The sequence below is a fragment of the Benincasa hispida genome, unplaced genomic scaffold (genome assembly GCF_027475165.1).
Source record: "Benincasa hispida cultivar pf3 unplaced genomic scaffold, pf3_genome.v1.1 HicScf355, whole genome shotgun sequence".
Taxonomy (NCBI): Eukaryota; Viridiplantae; Streptophyta; class Magnoliopsida; order Cucurbitales; family Cucurbitaceae; genus Benincasa; species Benincasa hispida.
The window spans coordinates 795-18,141 of NW_028326443.1; the positions used below are offsets into that span (position 1 = coordinate 795).

General features: G+C 32.9%; 1 protein-coding gene and 1 non-coding gene across 2 annotated transcripts; one reads left to right on the top strand and one right to left on the bottom strand.

The window, feature by feature from the left end:
* Positions 1-10,369: 10,369 nt before the first annotated feature.
* TRNAV-GAC (transfer RNA valine (anticodon GAC)) lies at positions 10,370-10,441 on the top strand. The gene has a single exon. It is a non-coding gene; the product is annotated as a tRNA-Val (tRNA).
* A 2,198-nt stretch (positions 10,442-12,639) lies between these two features.
* On the bottom strand, positions 12,640-13,946 carry LOC150030280 (transcription repressor OFP14-like). Its single transcript, XM_090309867.1, has 2 exons — positions 13,773-13,946; positions 12,640-13,740 (listed from the first exon to the last, which is right to left on the bottom strand). Exons 1-2 carry the CDS (start codon positions 13,852-13,854, stop codon positions 12,935-12,937), a joined length of 888 nt encoding a protein of 295 aa, XP_090165993.1. The 5' UTR covers positions 13,855-13,946; the 3' UTR covers positions 12,640-12,934.
* Positions 13,947-17,347: the final 3,401 nt, after the last annotated feature.

Consider the following 17,347-nt stretch of genomic DNA (forward strand, 5'->3'; position numbering starts at 1 on the left):
TTACTCATATCCAATAAATAAAGATCCATGGTTATTGTATGTAAACTTAAGCATGTATATGAGATATACAAGTGGATCATGCCTTAAGTAATAACCTAAAAGGTCTGTAGTATAAGGATAAAGCAGGGATACCTTATCTTGGTGAGACTACAGATACGACCTGCTTTGTAGAGGTTTGCAGGTGTTATGAACTACTACAGATAATCTGATCCTGACCATTCATGTGTATACATGCAAGCGGGGGTGTCCTATACAAAAAGTTTCTATAAGACCGGACTAGGAGATGATTCGTCTCTTTATATAACGTTGTTGATACTTAAGACTTACATCCCACTTAAACGACCTAGGTGACATGACCTTAATCCTAAGTGTTTTGGGAACTCCTGCCTATGAGGGCGGTTCTTTGATTAGTATGGGTGAGAGTGGCCAGATTGCCAACTCAACAAGCCTACCTTCTTAAGGATTTGTCTAATTGGGGAGTTGGAAACTCAGTTATACAAGACGGAATTCATTCCTTCCCCGAAGCAGGGGTAAGTAGATAGATTGCTCCCTTAAGGGTTGATTCTGGGTCTTGAACATAGTGGTCACATCCTTTCTTTGGAAGAGATGACCCAGTCATAGTAGGACTATGACTTACTGTTCATTAGAAGAATGAGTGGTACTTAAGGAGTTAGATGTAACTACAAGGGTAAAATGGTAAAAGGTTATTGCGTTGTTGATTGGTTAATATGGACATAGAAATATATCTGTAATAAGAAGAGTGCAACTATTAGTCTTTAGTGGAGTGCCCGACAGTTAATGGATGGTGGATCCCATGACTAAAGAGTTTAGCTAGTTATTCATGTACCGTTGGAGCTTTAAGCTACAGGTCCATAAGGTCCCCTTGGTAGCTCAATGAATTTAAGTTGAGAATCAGTTCTTGGGGTTAGTTTGAAGTGTTCAAATTAAAAGGAGGAAATTCAATTATATATGATATAATTGGTGTGATGTATGAGATACATAAAGTGGAGGAATTAATGTAAATATGATTTACATTAAGTACCATAAAATAAAAATTAAAAAAAAAAACTATGGTTATGAGATGAAATGTTAAAACTATAGGTAATAAATATAATATGATAAGTTGGTTATCATATTTATTTATAATATATTAATTATTTGATAACTAAATCTTTTTCTCTAATAACCGATTGAGTGGGAGGTTATTGGTTGTTTTATGGTAACCATGAGATAAAAGGAAAATTTTTTTCCTAGATTAAGGAGTTGTGATGCTTGATTTTATGAAGTGGAAATGTGAATGCTATGCGTTGATGAAATTGTGTTGTGCACTCAAGTTTCCCCAGCGGAATCGAAGTGTAAATTCCTCTGAGTTTCCTGGTAAGTCCAGGGTCAAACACAGGGATTTGTGAAAATAGATTGCGTTGGTAATTTTTATGAAGACTTTGTGGTAACCAGTTAAATAAATAAATTTTTGGGTTTTTTGTTTGCGTTGATGAAAAATAAATAACAAATGCGGCGGAGTTGAAAAGAGTTAGTAAACGGAAGATGCGATGAGTATGCGGTGAACAGGTTGAGAAGGGTTTGGCTAACACTTCCTAGAATGCGATCATGCAACATGCATACAATAGTAAACCACCTCTCGATGCGAATGCTACGGCTTCTAATGTTAGAATGCATGCGATATATGCGATAAGTCTATAGGACCTACACATAAGCCTCTATTGTTATTATGCGATGACAAGATAGCACACACACAAATAAGGCGACCACATAATATCATTCCTATCTCTAGGATGCATGCAATGCAAGTTGACAAACAGAGTTTATCTCTAAGTCCCTATCTCTTGTTTATACAAGTCTAATCTTGCTCTTTCGAGTCCAGATTCTAACCTAACTCTTTCGAGTCATTAGGTTCTTTCTTTAGACTCTCTCTCGAGTAACTCTAAAGGGTATTTTGCACAGCATAAAACAAGGTAATCGCAAGCAATGAACTATCTAAGTCATGTTAGCTTAGTCCTTCTCAACCCATTCAACTAGTTTAGCTACTCATGCATATTAAGAGAGGGAACAGATATAGAAATAGAACTTCCATTGTTTAGATATGAAGATGAAGTACAAAATAACAATGCAAGTATAGAATAAAGAGCCTGGTAGCAATCTCTTGCTGCCATGCGTTTACATTATTTTTCTACTCGTGCTCAAAAAATAATCTCGCTCTCACGAGAGTAGGTCCACTCTCTACTCCTACGCCTCAAGGTTCTCTCTCGAGTTGCCTTGAGCGATCTCCGGCGCCACCACTCTTCTCTTGCTCCGCCTAAAAATAAAAAGGAAAACTATGAACGGAGGCGGTGAACTTGTGGAACAAAAGGTTGTAAAAATGGTGAATCCTTTTTCTGAAGAAGGCCCTTGGTATTTATAGAGCATCTATGGTGAAAGGTGGCTTCTCTCTCCTGGTTGTACAGATGGGACAACTTTAATTCCTGACTGATGTGCCGAATAATTGTCACCGAAAAAAGTTGAATGTACCTTGTGACCGTTATCGGCTGTCAACTTAATTTGTATTCGACTGTCATCAGCTTTCTGTTCTATTACGCTTAATTGGCCTTTCACCCAGATGTGCCCATTATGTTGCGCTAACCAAGTTGCGGCAATCCTTCTTGGGCGAATGTTTGCGAGCACGATCAATGCAAAGCCTTGCGGTGAAGTTGCGCTCGACCAATGATTTCCTATGATCGCAATTCTTGCATTGCGTTAACGTCTATTCTGCAAAAAAATACAAAGATCAACTTTTCAAATGCGCTGAACGCATGCTACCGCAATATTATGAAATTGATGCTTAATGGACGCAAGTTAACATATTTCATCAATGCAATCCAACATTGTTTAAGAACTTAGTACTATGATAACGTGCATTTCTGCCTGTTATCAAGTTGCCTCATTCGAAAATAACTCACGGTGATAAGCTATCAAGTGAAAGATTTTCACTAAGTGATAGCTGACAGAGACTTAACGATCGTGCAGCTTTGACTATACGATAGTCATTTAGCTGGTCGTAGCTAAACAATCGAGTGGCTAAGTCTATATGATAGGTTTCCGTTTACTAAACGATCGATCACATCGCCTATACGATAGACAACATCTTATCTCCCACTTGCTCAATGGTCTAATTTATTATAGTCCTCCAGTCTCTTCCTCAAGCCAAGATCATACAGAGCCTACAACTCCTAGACTCTCACACCGATAATACTAAGGTAACCATTGTGGTGGTGTCTTGACTCTGTTCGTTGGGTTCGTGGAGGTTGTGTTCATTGTTCATGCTGTTGGTAGCAGTCTGGTTGTTGAGTTCGAGTGTTGTTGTTCTTGACGCTTGGAGATTAATCGAGGGAGTCGTGAAGAATGGTTCTTCAAAGATATGCATCATCTATCCCTTGTATCATTGTTTAACATGTTGTAATTTCTAGTTTTGCATGACTTGTTAGTTTCCGTTTTAAGACTATGATTGTTTATGTTCAATTTGAATAGAATTTGGAACGATTCCTTCCACTGCTTATGGAAATCCTCGTGTTTGATTTCCTTCAATTAGTATCAGAGTCAGGTTGTTCTGATATTCCAAATACCATTTCTGTTTTGAACTTATTTTACAGTCATGGTGGGTTTTAAGTTTTTGCATTGCGTTTAAGAGTTAAATGCGTTTGTGGATGAGTTGATGAATGTTTACAGGTTAATTGCCATTGTTTAAAGCTTTTATTTTGATTACAAAGTGTTAATTTATAAGGGCCCCTGCGTTTTTGGGCATAATTAACAAGAAATCGAGTCTATAATTCAAAGTGTTTGAATTTGTTGAGTCGTTCATGATGAAGTTTCGAAGCATAGAGATGCAGTTCTCATCGGGAAAGAAGACCAAAGGTTAGTCGTATCGTGTAGCCTAAGGTAAACGATCGTTGATATTTGACTAAACGATCATGTAGAAAAGTTCTACGCGATCGTGTAATATTTACTAAACGATTGTTTAGCTAATGCTAAATGATGGGGTAAATAGTTTGCTCTATCGAGTAGCATTGGTTTCTCGATCGTGTGGACGCTGGGGGTAAACGATCGTAATAGAGCATTTGATGTTCATCATTTAATAAAAGGCATGCGCACTAAACGATCGTGTAATTAGCATGCTTCATCGCATAGTTACTGACTACACGATCACGCGGTATATGATACCTTGATGCTTGCTCAACGATTGTTTAGACGATTGTGCTTCACCGCATTGTTATCGTTTAGTCGATCGCTTAAGGCTTGCGTTGCACGATGCACGTTGCACGATCGTGTGCCTTCATGCTTCATCGCATAGTCAAAGGTACACGATCGTTTAAGCTCAGGAAGCATTCGTAAACGATTGAGTAAAGAGTTTACTCTTTTGTATAAGTGGTCACAAGGATTTGGTACACGATCAAAGAGACGTGTTTCTTCGCCCGTCGGTTCAAGACCCGATTCGCCTGTTTGAACCAGAGACTCATTGTGTTTTTGTAATAGTTAGCTTTATTTTTTGAGGATTTTGAGGCTAATTATCTCAGTTCATCAACTTTTATTTAATGTACATGAGATGTATGTTGGTTTATATACCATAGTGTATAACATATAGATTTAAAATCCACCTTGGATTATACATTTGATTCATACATCATATATTATAAGCGTAATAATATAGCTTTTGGCATGATGAAATTACAAGAGAGCATACGCATGCATCATGAATATAAAAGTTATATTTATGCATGCAGTAACCATATTCATGCATCATCTTTATATTATAAGAATGTATGGAAGTATGTATGCTTGGTTTATTGCTTGGTTGTATAATTGTTATATATAAAAAGTAGTAATAAATGAATAATGCATGGAGCATGACACTTAGGCTTGTTTATAAATGTTATGAATGTCTTGTATGTGTAGCTTCGCATTGTGTTGGTTTTAGTTGTTTCCTATTATAAGCGTTATAATGGAAATTAGAACTAAAATCGATAAGAAAGAGTTGCATGTGGACTTAGGATGAAATCATGTTTTAAAAGGGTTTTAAAATTGGATTGAGATAGTCCTAAGTTCACGGTTCTAATGAGATTAACAACCTAAGTTTAATCTTTTAAATCGGTTTAAAAGGATTAAATTGATTGGCATAAAAGATTAAATTTATATTAAATCTATCTATAACGGACCTTTTGTCTAAGGTGGGTTCTGTCTAGACTGGGGTACTTAAGCTGACGGAAACAAAACACCCCTACCTAGGAACCTACCTAGAAAGGTGAATTAGATAGATTTTCTGCAAGCATGCAACAGTTGATCAAAGACTTCATTAAAGAGTTTAATGAATGATGATCAAAAGTTGTTCAACTTTTCAAGATAAGAGTTACTCCTGGGTAAACCTAAAAAGTCACTTAGTTAAAATCCTTAGCCTTGTTTTTTTAAGTAAACTAAACCCTAGGTTATAAAATACTTAATGAGAGGAAGAGATATATATCATATGTTAATGATTCCACTCATGTTTCTCCCTAAATATTCATGTCGTGAGGTTCATGTTTGGCCTCGTGGTGCCCTAGGAGCATCCCCCTTCAGATGGTGTTTGCATGAGTCAATATCAAGGTGGACGGGGAGAGTGTTTATAGTAAGTGGGTGAAGGGTGTGTGTCAACACATCCCGCAGTCTCCTTCATTGGTTCGCACCATGAGACCTCCTTACACTCCCTCGTGGCACCCTGGGAGTGTCCCCCTTCGGATGGGTTTTGTGCAGTTGGTCAATATCAAGGTGAACTCCATAAATGGATAGTGTCACTTTAGTTTTGGCCCCAATCGAATTTTTTTCCTTCGGATTGGCTGCTTGGGTGGAACTCTAGGGCCTAAAATGACGAGTCACACTTATGGAAAATTGTTAAGCAAGTTAATGATTTTTTGACCAAATCAATGATGGCTAGTCGTTATAGGAGCAAAAGTTGTTCTAATATTAATGGTTGGTTAAGAATGTCTTAATTCAGAGGAGGAATAAATTGATTACTCTTCGGTGGCTTTTGTCCTAAACCTTTGAAACATCATTGCGAAACTAGATGTCACACGGGGTTCATTTCAATTTTGCTAAACCGTACTGGATGTTGTTTTTTCAACGAGTATTTGTTAAAACCTAATGTAGGTCAATGTATTTGTTTTTTCAGTGACATGTATGATTTTCCGTTAGTTGCCTCTAATTTGACCGATTACATTCATTAGAAAGAGTTCGTTAAAACATATTTTGTGGTAAACGACCTCGAGTTTGTCATGGTTAAGGAGTGTCCTCAAGTCTCGACCATTGATGCACCGCGAAATGTTCGTAATACATATGAGGTGTGGATACAGGCTAATTCCCTAGCTCGACTTCACATTTTGGCTAGCATACCTGATGCATTGGCCAAAAAGTTTATGAACATGATCCTTATACGTGAGATCATGGACTCGTTGCAAGAATTGTTTGAACGTCAGTTTTAATTTTTGAGCACAAAGGGATGGATGATAAAGAAACTAGTAGTGTCAATTCTCAAGATAATCTCCAATTAGAGAAAGCAAGTGTTGCTGACGCTGATGAAGTTTATCGACGAGAAGTGTTCTCTAAAATGGAACTTGGAGATTATTTAGGTTCTGATACTGATCCCACTACTCTCCAAAAGTGGATGAAGTCTAAAGATAGTAAATGTGATTTATTGGTCTTGGAGACGTGTTTGGTAGAGAATGATGATTTTACCTGGATACTTGATTCAGGTGCTACTAATCACGTCAGTTCTTCCTACCAAGGATTTAGTTCCTAGCAAACGTTGCCACAGGGAAACTGGTGAGGTTGTTTCAGTTGTTGTTATAGGCAAGCTGAAGTTATTTTTGGACAAGAAACGTTATCTGTTACTGGATAATTTTTTTGTAGTTCCTCATATCAAGAGGAACTTAATCTCGGTTTCTTGTCTAATTGAACAAGGTTATAACATCTCCTTTTCTGAGAGAAGTGTTTATTTTCAAGAATGATATGGAGATTGGTTTTGGTTCAATGGAAAATAACTTATATGTACGAAGGTCGTTGGTCATAAAAGTTTTGCTTAATACGAAATGTTCAGTACGACAACAACTGCAAAAAGATCAAAGGTTTCTCCTAATGAGTTGCACAACGACGTTTTCTAAATAAAAATTATTATTTTTATTTGAAAAAATTTAATTAAAAAATAGCTTTAAACTAACACTAAACACTTAAGTTTAAAATTTACAACAAATAAAGTAAATTTCAACATTTGAAAGTCCTCTTTTTTTTTTTTTTTCTATGAAAACACATTTGAAACTTGAAAGTCTCCTTACTCAAATGAAATGAATAGAAAAATGATTTTCTAAATGAGTAGAAAAATTATATTCTAACTTATTTATTTATTTATTTATTATTATTATATTAAAAGTATCATACCTTTTATTTTATATTGTAGTTTGACAAAATAATTAGAAAATATAATGGTTTCGAAAATATTTAGAAAAATGTGGTATTGTGGCAGGTGTTTCAGAAAGTGTAGTCTTTGATTCTCGATCGATTAATTGAAAAAATTAAATAAATTAACGAAATTAGGTCGAGAGTTCAAAATTCGACCAAACTAGGTCGAGAGTTCAACCCTCAACCATTTCACCATCTGACATGTCGTGTTAACTATACCCTACTCAAAGCTGCCATCTGACACGTCACTCGTCTTGTCACATTGGCATCTCGTCCCATTGGCCAGTAGGTTGAGTTTTCAACACTCGACTTCCACTTTTTAACTTCTGTCCTCCTCCTCAATTTTCACCTCTCCTCTTCTGAATCCTGCCTCCTCTTCCTAATCATTGGGGGATCCAAGACTTATGTAAGGGAGGCTCAAATTCATATAAATATAATTTTAGATGCATCAGTATAATATTCAAATCATATAATATCACCAAAACGAGCATAACTAACTAACATACGGACAGTGGCAAATTTAGAATTTCATGTTAGAGAGCACAGCTTTATATAAACTTAAAATTTTAACCCATTAACATATGAATTTGTGTCATATATAGCTCTTAAACTTTTAAAAAATATATATATACACTAGATCAATGACATCTCGATTGTGTGTCTAATATGTAGTACCAGACAATTTTTTTTTAAAATAATGTAACTATTGGGCTACAAAATTGAAATTTGAGGTTCAATTAGAAACAAAAATGTAATTTTTTACCTAATACGTCGGTCAACTTTTAAGCATTTTTTATATTTTATGAGATTTTTAGATACTAAAATAAAATATGTATCTATTAGATATTTTTAAGGAACTTATTGGAGTTAAAATTGAAAGTTTAGAGTTAAAAAATAAGGATTAAACTTGTACTAACTTGAATGTAATTTTAAAATAATGGTAAAATAAATAACAAAGCATAAAATTTATATGTAAAAATGTTGTTTATATGCATTAATTCATGTGTGAGAAAAAATAAAAATGGATTTAGTTTTTCTAACCTATCATTTATATTTGAAACTTTAAGCAATATAAATTGGTTTAAAAAAAAGGAAAAAATTTTGGATTATGTTGTTTATAAATGGCCATATGATCGATGGTGTTGATGGAGTTGAATATGTCCAACCAACATGTGGAGGTTTTAGCATAAATGTGAACAATGAACTTTATTTGAATAATTCATTGAAATGGTGGGTTATCACTTTGTGTAAATATGAGAGCAAACCAGTTAAAAATAATATATAAAGATCCTAATCTAACATCATCAGGACTAGTAAGGTTTACGTTATTCCCTATTCCTAATGAACAATCAATAAAGTTGATGTTTTCAATCGCAATGTTTAGTGCATTTATATATTAATGTGAATAGGATAGGGTTGGATATAAACTTGAATGCACAATCTTTTAGTCAGTTTGAAGACCCGACTCAACATATTGACCCTGATTCTGAATCAGTTACATTAGTCTGTGATGCTGAAGATGTGGTGGCTAACAATCAATATAAGGATTTTAAAACAGAAAAAAAAAACGATGAATTCGAGGAGTTGGACTTTGATGGTCATGAACATGAGTTATCATCGGGTACATTCACTAATTTAGATATGAATATAATAGATAGCAATCGGGAACACGACCCAATTGTAGCCCCTGTGGTTGTTGACAATACCCAATTGTAGAAGGGGATGATTTGTCAAGACAAAGAAATGCTACAACATGTGGTCAAGTGTTTTGCTGTTAAATGTCACACACCATATGAGGTCATGGAATCAACATCGATGATTTGGGCAATTCGGTGTAAGAAGTGGGAAGAAGATTGCAAATAGAGACTTTGTGCAATAAAGAAAAAACTCTCATGATGAGATCACTAAGTTTGTTGAGTAGCATATATGTTTTTACTCATAACTTAGTCAAAGTCATGTGCAATTAGATTCTTCAATGATTGTACTAGAGATTTATGATGTTGTAAGAGAAAACCGTCGATTAACATGACACAATTGTAGTCTGGTATGAAAACAAAATTTGGATATCATGTTCCTTACCATAGGGTGTGGGATGGCAAAAGAAAGACGTTGGCTAATGTGTTCGGTGACTGAGACAAATCATACAAATTATTGCCCAGATGGCTGTATATGGTTAAGCATTCTAATCTCGGAACTCGTGTGGAGTGGAGAGTAAAGGGCATACTACTGATAAACGTCGTTTTCTCTCTGTCTTCCTCCGCCATCTTGATCTGGTTATATCAAGAGAAAGCAAGCATCCATAAAGGACTGCATCCCATGTCCAACGGCGTTGTCCACCAGAACATGAAGGATATGTCATCCTTATTTCTGTATTTTGGACATTTGGTCCTTATATATAAGCCTTTAATAGATGTCGTTCAGTTATTCAAATAAACGGTATTCGTTTGTATGGCAAGTATCAACGAAAGTTCCTAGTTGCTGCATCAATTGATTCACATGGACATCTTCTTTCACTTGCATTTTTTGTTGTAGATGAGGAGTCGGCGGACTCATGGTAATGGTTTTTGAAACAACTGAGAGAAATTGTCTACTGGAGAGTACACCATCACGTTACAAGACATAGAAGTGTTGTTTGGGTTACCTGTTGACGGCGAGCCTGTTACCGAAGTAATCCATGATGATTGGCTAAATATTTATCAAATGCTACTCAGTGTGACCCTACCTGCTAATAAAATCAGTGGATCAAGATTAAGTTTAACATGGCTGGGGACATAATTTCAAGGGCTTGATGATGATGCAGATGAGAAAGTTGTCATGAGATATGTGTGGGCATACATACTACAGATGATGAGTGGAAGCCTGTTTTCTGACAAATCAAGTCACTTTGGGCAAGAGAAGGGATATAACTCAGTGGTAGAGTGTCGCCTTGACGTGGCGGAAGTCATCAGTTCGAGCCTGATTATCCCTAAACCCAATGTGAGTTTTTCTATTTTGACTCTGAGGAGTCGGTATCAATTTATGTCTAATTTATCCACATATATTCCTACCATTGTTAGCCAATCTCTATGAAGCGGGACAATATTCTTGGGGTGGAGCATGTTTAGCATGGTTATATAGACAGCTATGTAAAGCAACAAAACTTGATGTTCGTGAAATCACTAGCCTTTGATACTTCTGCAAATGTGGGCTTGGGAACGATTTTCAACAATGGTTCCACAAATTCAACATGTCAATGATCATCAGTTACCTGGTCGAGCCTACGATTCTCGATATTTTATTTTAATTTAACCAATATTTTTTATATGATTGATATAGTTAATTTATAATCTAAAATATTAATTTAGTAATATAGGTGGAGAGACCAATTTTATGTAGCTAGGTCAGCTACACATGTTGTAAGTAAGTATAAATACATGTTTGATTTGCTTTAACCTGATCAGGTAAGTGAATACTGAACCCAATTGAATTTTATTATACATATTTTTTTATGTCGTATCTTTAATATTTTTAATATAATATGGAATGTTTTAGATTATTTAGAAGCCTTACAAAGATATCATGTACACTTTGCCTAATTTCTATACAAATGGTCAAGACATACGACAGGCGATAAGTTCTCTCATATGTTTCCATATTGGTGAGTTGCATCTTCCTGACAGGGTGATCAGACAGTTTGGTTTCCAACCTCATTAGAGTGCAATATTGGACCTCTACTGCATGACATTGACTTGAAAAATGTAGATTGGTCTGAAAAGGTTGCAATTTTGATAGCGCTATGACACTATCGTAGAAGGTTTATTGTAATGGGGTTTCAATTGGCGATTTGATAGAGATGTAACTCAAGATTGCATCAATTGGTATAATAACATTATGAGATGCTACATTACTTGTTCGAAAACAGATGTGGGTCATTTTACTACATAATTAAATATTTTCTAATTATTTTTAATTTAAATTTATTTTAAATATTTTCTAATTGTTTTATAATTTACAGAGATCAAACAAAAGTAGCCTTTGTGATGTTGTAGATGATTCAAGCCAGGTCCTTACTATATGTAGTAATAATGAGAGCTACATGGAGGAGAAACATTATATGTACGATATATCTATTGCATCTCCACCAGTTCCTAGGCATAGGGGACGTGCTCGGGTAGAAGAAGGTGAGTTTGATGAGGTTGACCAAAATGTGGAAAAATTGTCTCCTATAACACAGTCGTAGAGTCAGATTGGTTATGCTAGTCTTCGATTTATATTATGATTCAGAGACCGGTCCATCATCTTCATACATGCATAGACATGGACACGATCGTCGAAAGCATAACGAATATTTCTACTATAAAGCACCTGCAGAGGTACTAGAGCCACCAAATGATTAAGAGGAACCAAAGGATCAAGAGGAACCAGAGCAACCTAGAGTTCAAAGTCAACGATGACAAACAACTTGAAATCAACGACGTTCGCCTTGTGAGACATATTGATTTTTATTAATATTATTATTATTAAATGAATGAAAAACACTAAATTATTACATTGATATGGACATTTTAATTTACACTTTATCATTTTCATTTATGAACAATAATTGTAATATGGAAGAAAAAAGGATTAAGAATTTGTTATTTCTACGATGTCTCTTAAAGTTAGAATAATTAAGAATGAAACATTAGTAAATTTTTCTTATGATTGAGAAATACAAGGACAAAATTTTCTTATTATTAAGAAATATAATGGTAAATTTGTACATAATATGTTGTTTAGGGAAAAATAAAAAGGAAGAGTATTAAAAAAAAAGTTAGATCGAGTGTTCAACATTTATTTAAAAAGGAAAAAAATTTAAAACATCTTGGCTAAGTGTTGGTTGAGTATTGAACATTGGTTGAGTATTGAACACTCGACCATTGTCGGGGAAAAAAACAAAATATCTTCATTGATTGTTGAACATTCGATCAATTAAAATATATTATTTTACGCAAGTCAAATCTACCGTATTTTTTAAATTATTTTCAAAAATACAATATTTCACTGATTATTTTGAAAAGTTACAACGTTTCTTAGATTTTTTTTCCTTTGGGAGAGACTTTTAGAGGGAGAAAAAGGAGGGAAACGGAAAACTCAAAACTGTCCTGTTAGAGAGAGAAACCCATTCTTTTACTTTGAGATAGGATAGAGAGTCTAATTTCTCCGTTTATTATTATTATTATTTCGGGAATGAAATTTTACTTTCATGTTAACAGTTAATTCAACACAATCAAACCCAAAAAACACAGAGTTTGAATTTACTCCAGAGAATGTAGAAAATTAGAATACATTTTAATTACTATCTCCTTTTGAATCAGAGAATTTGTTCTTCTAAAAGCTTCAGAACTCTTTGATTTCAGTTTCACCATCACTTCTCTGTGTATTCAAATTCAAATTTCATTCTTATTTTTCTTTATGAAATCTTTGATTTCACTTCCAAATTTCATATCATTCTCCTCACCATTCTCACGCTTCGCACTGTTCGCGGCTTCGCCGGCGCCTCCTCCGCCTTCTGCCGCAAAATCACTATCAAATCAACGAAAGCATTCAGTATATATTTGTACGACTTTTTATCGTTCAGATTTAAGAAGCAGAACAGAAGTTCTTCCATAAAATCCCAATCGACTTTCTCATGATGTTTCAAATGAGCATCCATCATCTCTTCCATCGATCGACGAAATTCCTCAGACGGATTCGGCGACTTCCTCAAAATCGCGATGCAATCTCTCGGAAGTTTCAGATTCTTCCCCTGATCTTCACAGATCAAAGACGAAGAACTCGATCCTGCATTTTCCGACGATTCTGTTTGAGAATCATCCGGAAGATCAGATCCAGATAAGCCAGGGGAGAAGAAGAATCGGTGAGATCCGCCGTAAGAATCAACCGGCGATTCAGGTGAAACCACTCCTCTGTGGTTCTTGCAGTCTCGTCCTCCTCCTCCACCTCCTACTTTTCTCTCGCTGAAATCTTCATCCTCTTTCAGGTACAACGACCGGAAGTTCTCGAAGAGGAATCGATCGATATCGGCGAGCGTAGCGGCAGTATCGTCGTTGTTTCCGACGCCATCGACTTGCTTCCGATCGATAGCGAACGATAGGGTTTTTGGATGTTTACAACCAGACAGAATCCAACTTTTTGAAGACGAAAAAGTTTGGGGATTAGGAAATTGAAGCTGAGGCGTTGGTTTTTTTATCTTTGAGAGGTAATCCTGAAGCGATTTTTGCAATTTTTTGGGCATTTTTTTTCTTTAATTTTTCTCTTTCTTCTTTTCTTGCTTTTATGGTTTTGCTTGAAAGAGTTTCTGTGATAAAACTGATTCTTATAAAGAAATAACAAACCGATGCAAAACAAAGAAAGTAACATAAAAATATTAATGGCTTAAAAAATACGTTTTTTTTTTTTTTTTTAAATGAATATTGAATTAAAGGGATGGAACTCAACGGTAGTGGTTTTTTTTGGGAGTTGGTTGACTTTGATTTCCAATATTGAAGTTTTTTAAATTATTATTATTTCTTTTTTCTTTTTTCTTTTTTTCTTTTTTACCTTTTAACATTGAACTTAGTCATTGCTAGAAGAATTAAGGTCCAAAGTCTAGTAGAATGTAATTATGGTCTTCATGACTAAGTTTGTGGGTAGTTTGGTTTGGATAAATACCTAACAAGATTATTTATATTTTAAATGATTAAAATCAGAGATTGTTTTCAAATAAAAAAATACTTAAGTACATCCTAGGTAGTACTTATCTTTATGCATCACACTCTCATCACTCATATTTTTAAAAAAATCATTAAAATATTTTTTTAAAAAAAGTTGTCACATGTCAAATTATGATTAGATAACTTGGTTTGTTGTACAAAGATAGATTCTACTCAATATGCACCCAAGTATTTTTCTTTCAAATATATCAAAGTGAGACAACTTATTTACAACTATAGTAAAATGTAAATATCTATCAATGATGGAAATTGATAGACACTAATAGATGATAGTAGTCTATCACTATTTATCACTGTCTGTCTATTAGTGACATTTAATATTTAAAAATATTTTTAATAGATTTAAAACAATTTATTCAAAATTTGTGGGAGAAATTCCTAAAAAATTAAAAATGGTGGGAGCAATTGAATTCACGTTGAATTTAAGAAAATGAGTAATTATTTGTCATTGTATGGTTAAGTTTTACTAATCTATTTGGTATGTGTTGGTTTTTTGTATATAAACAAATTTGTAGCCTTCAATTCATTCCGTTGATTCCAAATTAAAAATAACATGAGAGGTCAATGAAGGAAGAGAATTATTTTTTTGAGTGACTAAAGTTTAAACAAATAACAATAAACTGATATAGACTTCAAACATTGATTTCATTTTCTATTTCTATTTTATTTGTTCTCGAATTCGATTTTTTTTTAATTTCTTTGAGGGAAGTTCTAAAATAAGATTAAGGCCCTTGTGTTAACCAATTTAATTCATGTTAATGTTAGAAGATTGAATATGTTGAGTATAGAAAGTTAGGAACTTAGGAATGTTAAATTGCAGGGTATTAAATAAGCATGGAAGTAATTAGGATTTGGCTACCAAATAATTGCACAATAAAATTTTCCTTCTAATATAAATGGAACTGTAATTAATTTTTAATTCCCATTTTTAGTAAGCTGTTGAGAAGCAGAATGAATTGAGGCATGCATCTAGCCATAACCTACACTACTTTAATTTACTTACTAGAAAAAGAATATTCAAAGTTTTCTTTTTATACGTGTCACTATGATTTTTCTAATCTAAAATAAGTATAATTCAACAAACATACGAATATATTAATAAAATTTGTAGTTCGAATCTCTATATTTTTATTATTTTCTTTTAGGTTATTTTTATTTTTATGGAGTTGATTAGTGGCAATTTTTTGTTGATTTAAATATCTATTTAAAACAATCGAAGTTTATGAGAATTGAGAAAGATTACCTGTTTACCTTTTTAATCTAATTTGATTGAGTTAATAAATAAAATGAAAAAAAATCAATTTATACCCCTAAATTTTGAGGTTTACATCAATTTAAACCCTAATCATTATATCAATTTAAACCTTGAACGGTAGGAGTTATGTCAATTTAAACACCAAACTAATATTTGTATTAATTTAGACTTTGAACTTTTATAAGTGTATCAATTTAAATCTTGAATTTTCATAATTGTATCAATTTAAACCTTCCATTATGTTTTATTTGGATACATTTATGAAAATCGGGTGTTTAAATTGATATATTTATGAAAGTTCAAGGTTTAAATTGATATATTTATGAAAATTCATAATCTAAATTGATACAAATATTAGTTTGGGTTTTAAATTGATACAATTTTCAAAGTTTATGGTTCAAATGGATACAATTTTAGTTTAGAGTTTAAATTGATCAATTTAGAAGTATAATTGATATTTGTCTTAAAATGAAATTATAATATTTCATTAGGATGAATCATCGATTATCCAATTATTATTGTATTTATAGGTCTTTTTAAATATAAAAAATATTTAAAAATATTTACATTTCATTTTTGAAGTCTTTTGCTATAAAGCGTAAATATTTTTTAAATTCTTCTATTTATAAGAATTTTTCTTGTATTTATTTTATTAATTGATATTTGTTCTAAAATGAAATTATGATATTTCATTAGGGTGAAACATCCATTATCCAATTATGATTGTATTTTATTGATTTCTTCTTTTTTGTGTGTGTGTGTGTTTTCTTTTGGAGTATTATGTCGTTATTAAAAATTTTAAGAGAAGTAACTAAACAAGTTAGTCAAAGTGAACAATTAGGATTTATTCCACTTCCATTAATTTTTAGACATAGTAGAATAAATAAAAAGAATCTATGTTTTTATCTATAAATGAATGGTTTATTTGGAATATATTTTCAAATATTGAATTTAATAAATAAGCCATTTTGAAAGAAATGAGAGTGTTTGACAACCCCTCAAAATAATTTTTCAAGTGTATTTTAATCGATTTTTATCAAAAGTGTTTAAATAAAAATGATTTTTTTGAAAAACACTTTCATTTAAGTCGATCTAAACGAGTCCGAAGTAAACTACAATGATAAAAGTAGGATTTTTCTTTTTCCTATAGCATATGAGGCGAGCAACATAAACTTTTTTTAACTGAATAAGTAGACAACAAATATACGACGATCCAATCATAAACTAAAAAGTGCATTAATCTTCATGAAAAGTTGACATTAAAATCGAATAACTCGTGACTAGTGACATAATCCTTTTTGTTTTTAATAATGGCAAGAAAAACTTTTAAAAAATAGCTTTTTTCAACTTTAAAATAAATTAATTTAGAGGTATATGGTAAAATGCACTCATTATCCTAAATAAAATATTAGACGTAGGTTTAATATTTCTTAATAGCAGTTTAAGCATTATGCACAAAATATTTGAATAGAGCTCACATTAAAATCTTTTTTTTTATAATCAACTCTCAATATATTTTGATATTTAAATGAATCAATAAACTAGCTTTTAAAAATAAATGTTAGTTACAACTTATCATAAAAATAGAAAAAAGCATGTAACACGTAAGACACACAAAAATTAAATTTATGTAAATATAGGAAGAGGAAAGTCTTTTCTTATCTCACTTTTAAAAAATATATATATAATAAAGAGATCAAACTAACTTAAAATGGTGATTAGAAGTTGGTCAAGTGACCTTTGCTCTTCACTAACAGCCTATTTAAACTTAAACGAGAGTTCTATTGTTCAAATTTTCTTCTGAGAAAAAAGAGACTTTTTTTTTAATTGAATTATAAATGTGTACACTATTTAGTTTGACATTTGGTTATATTAATATGTAATG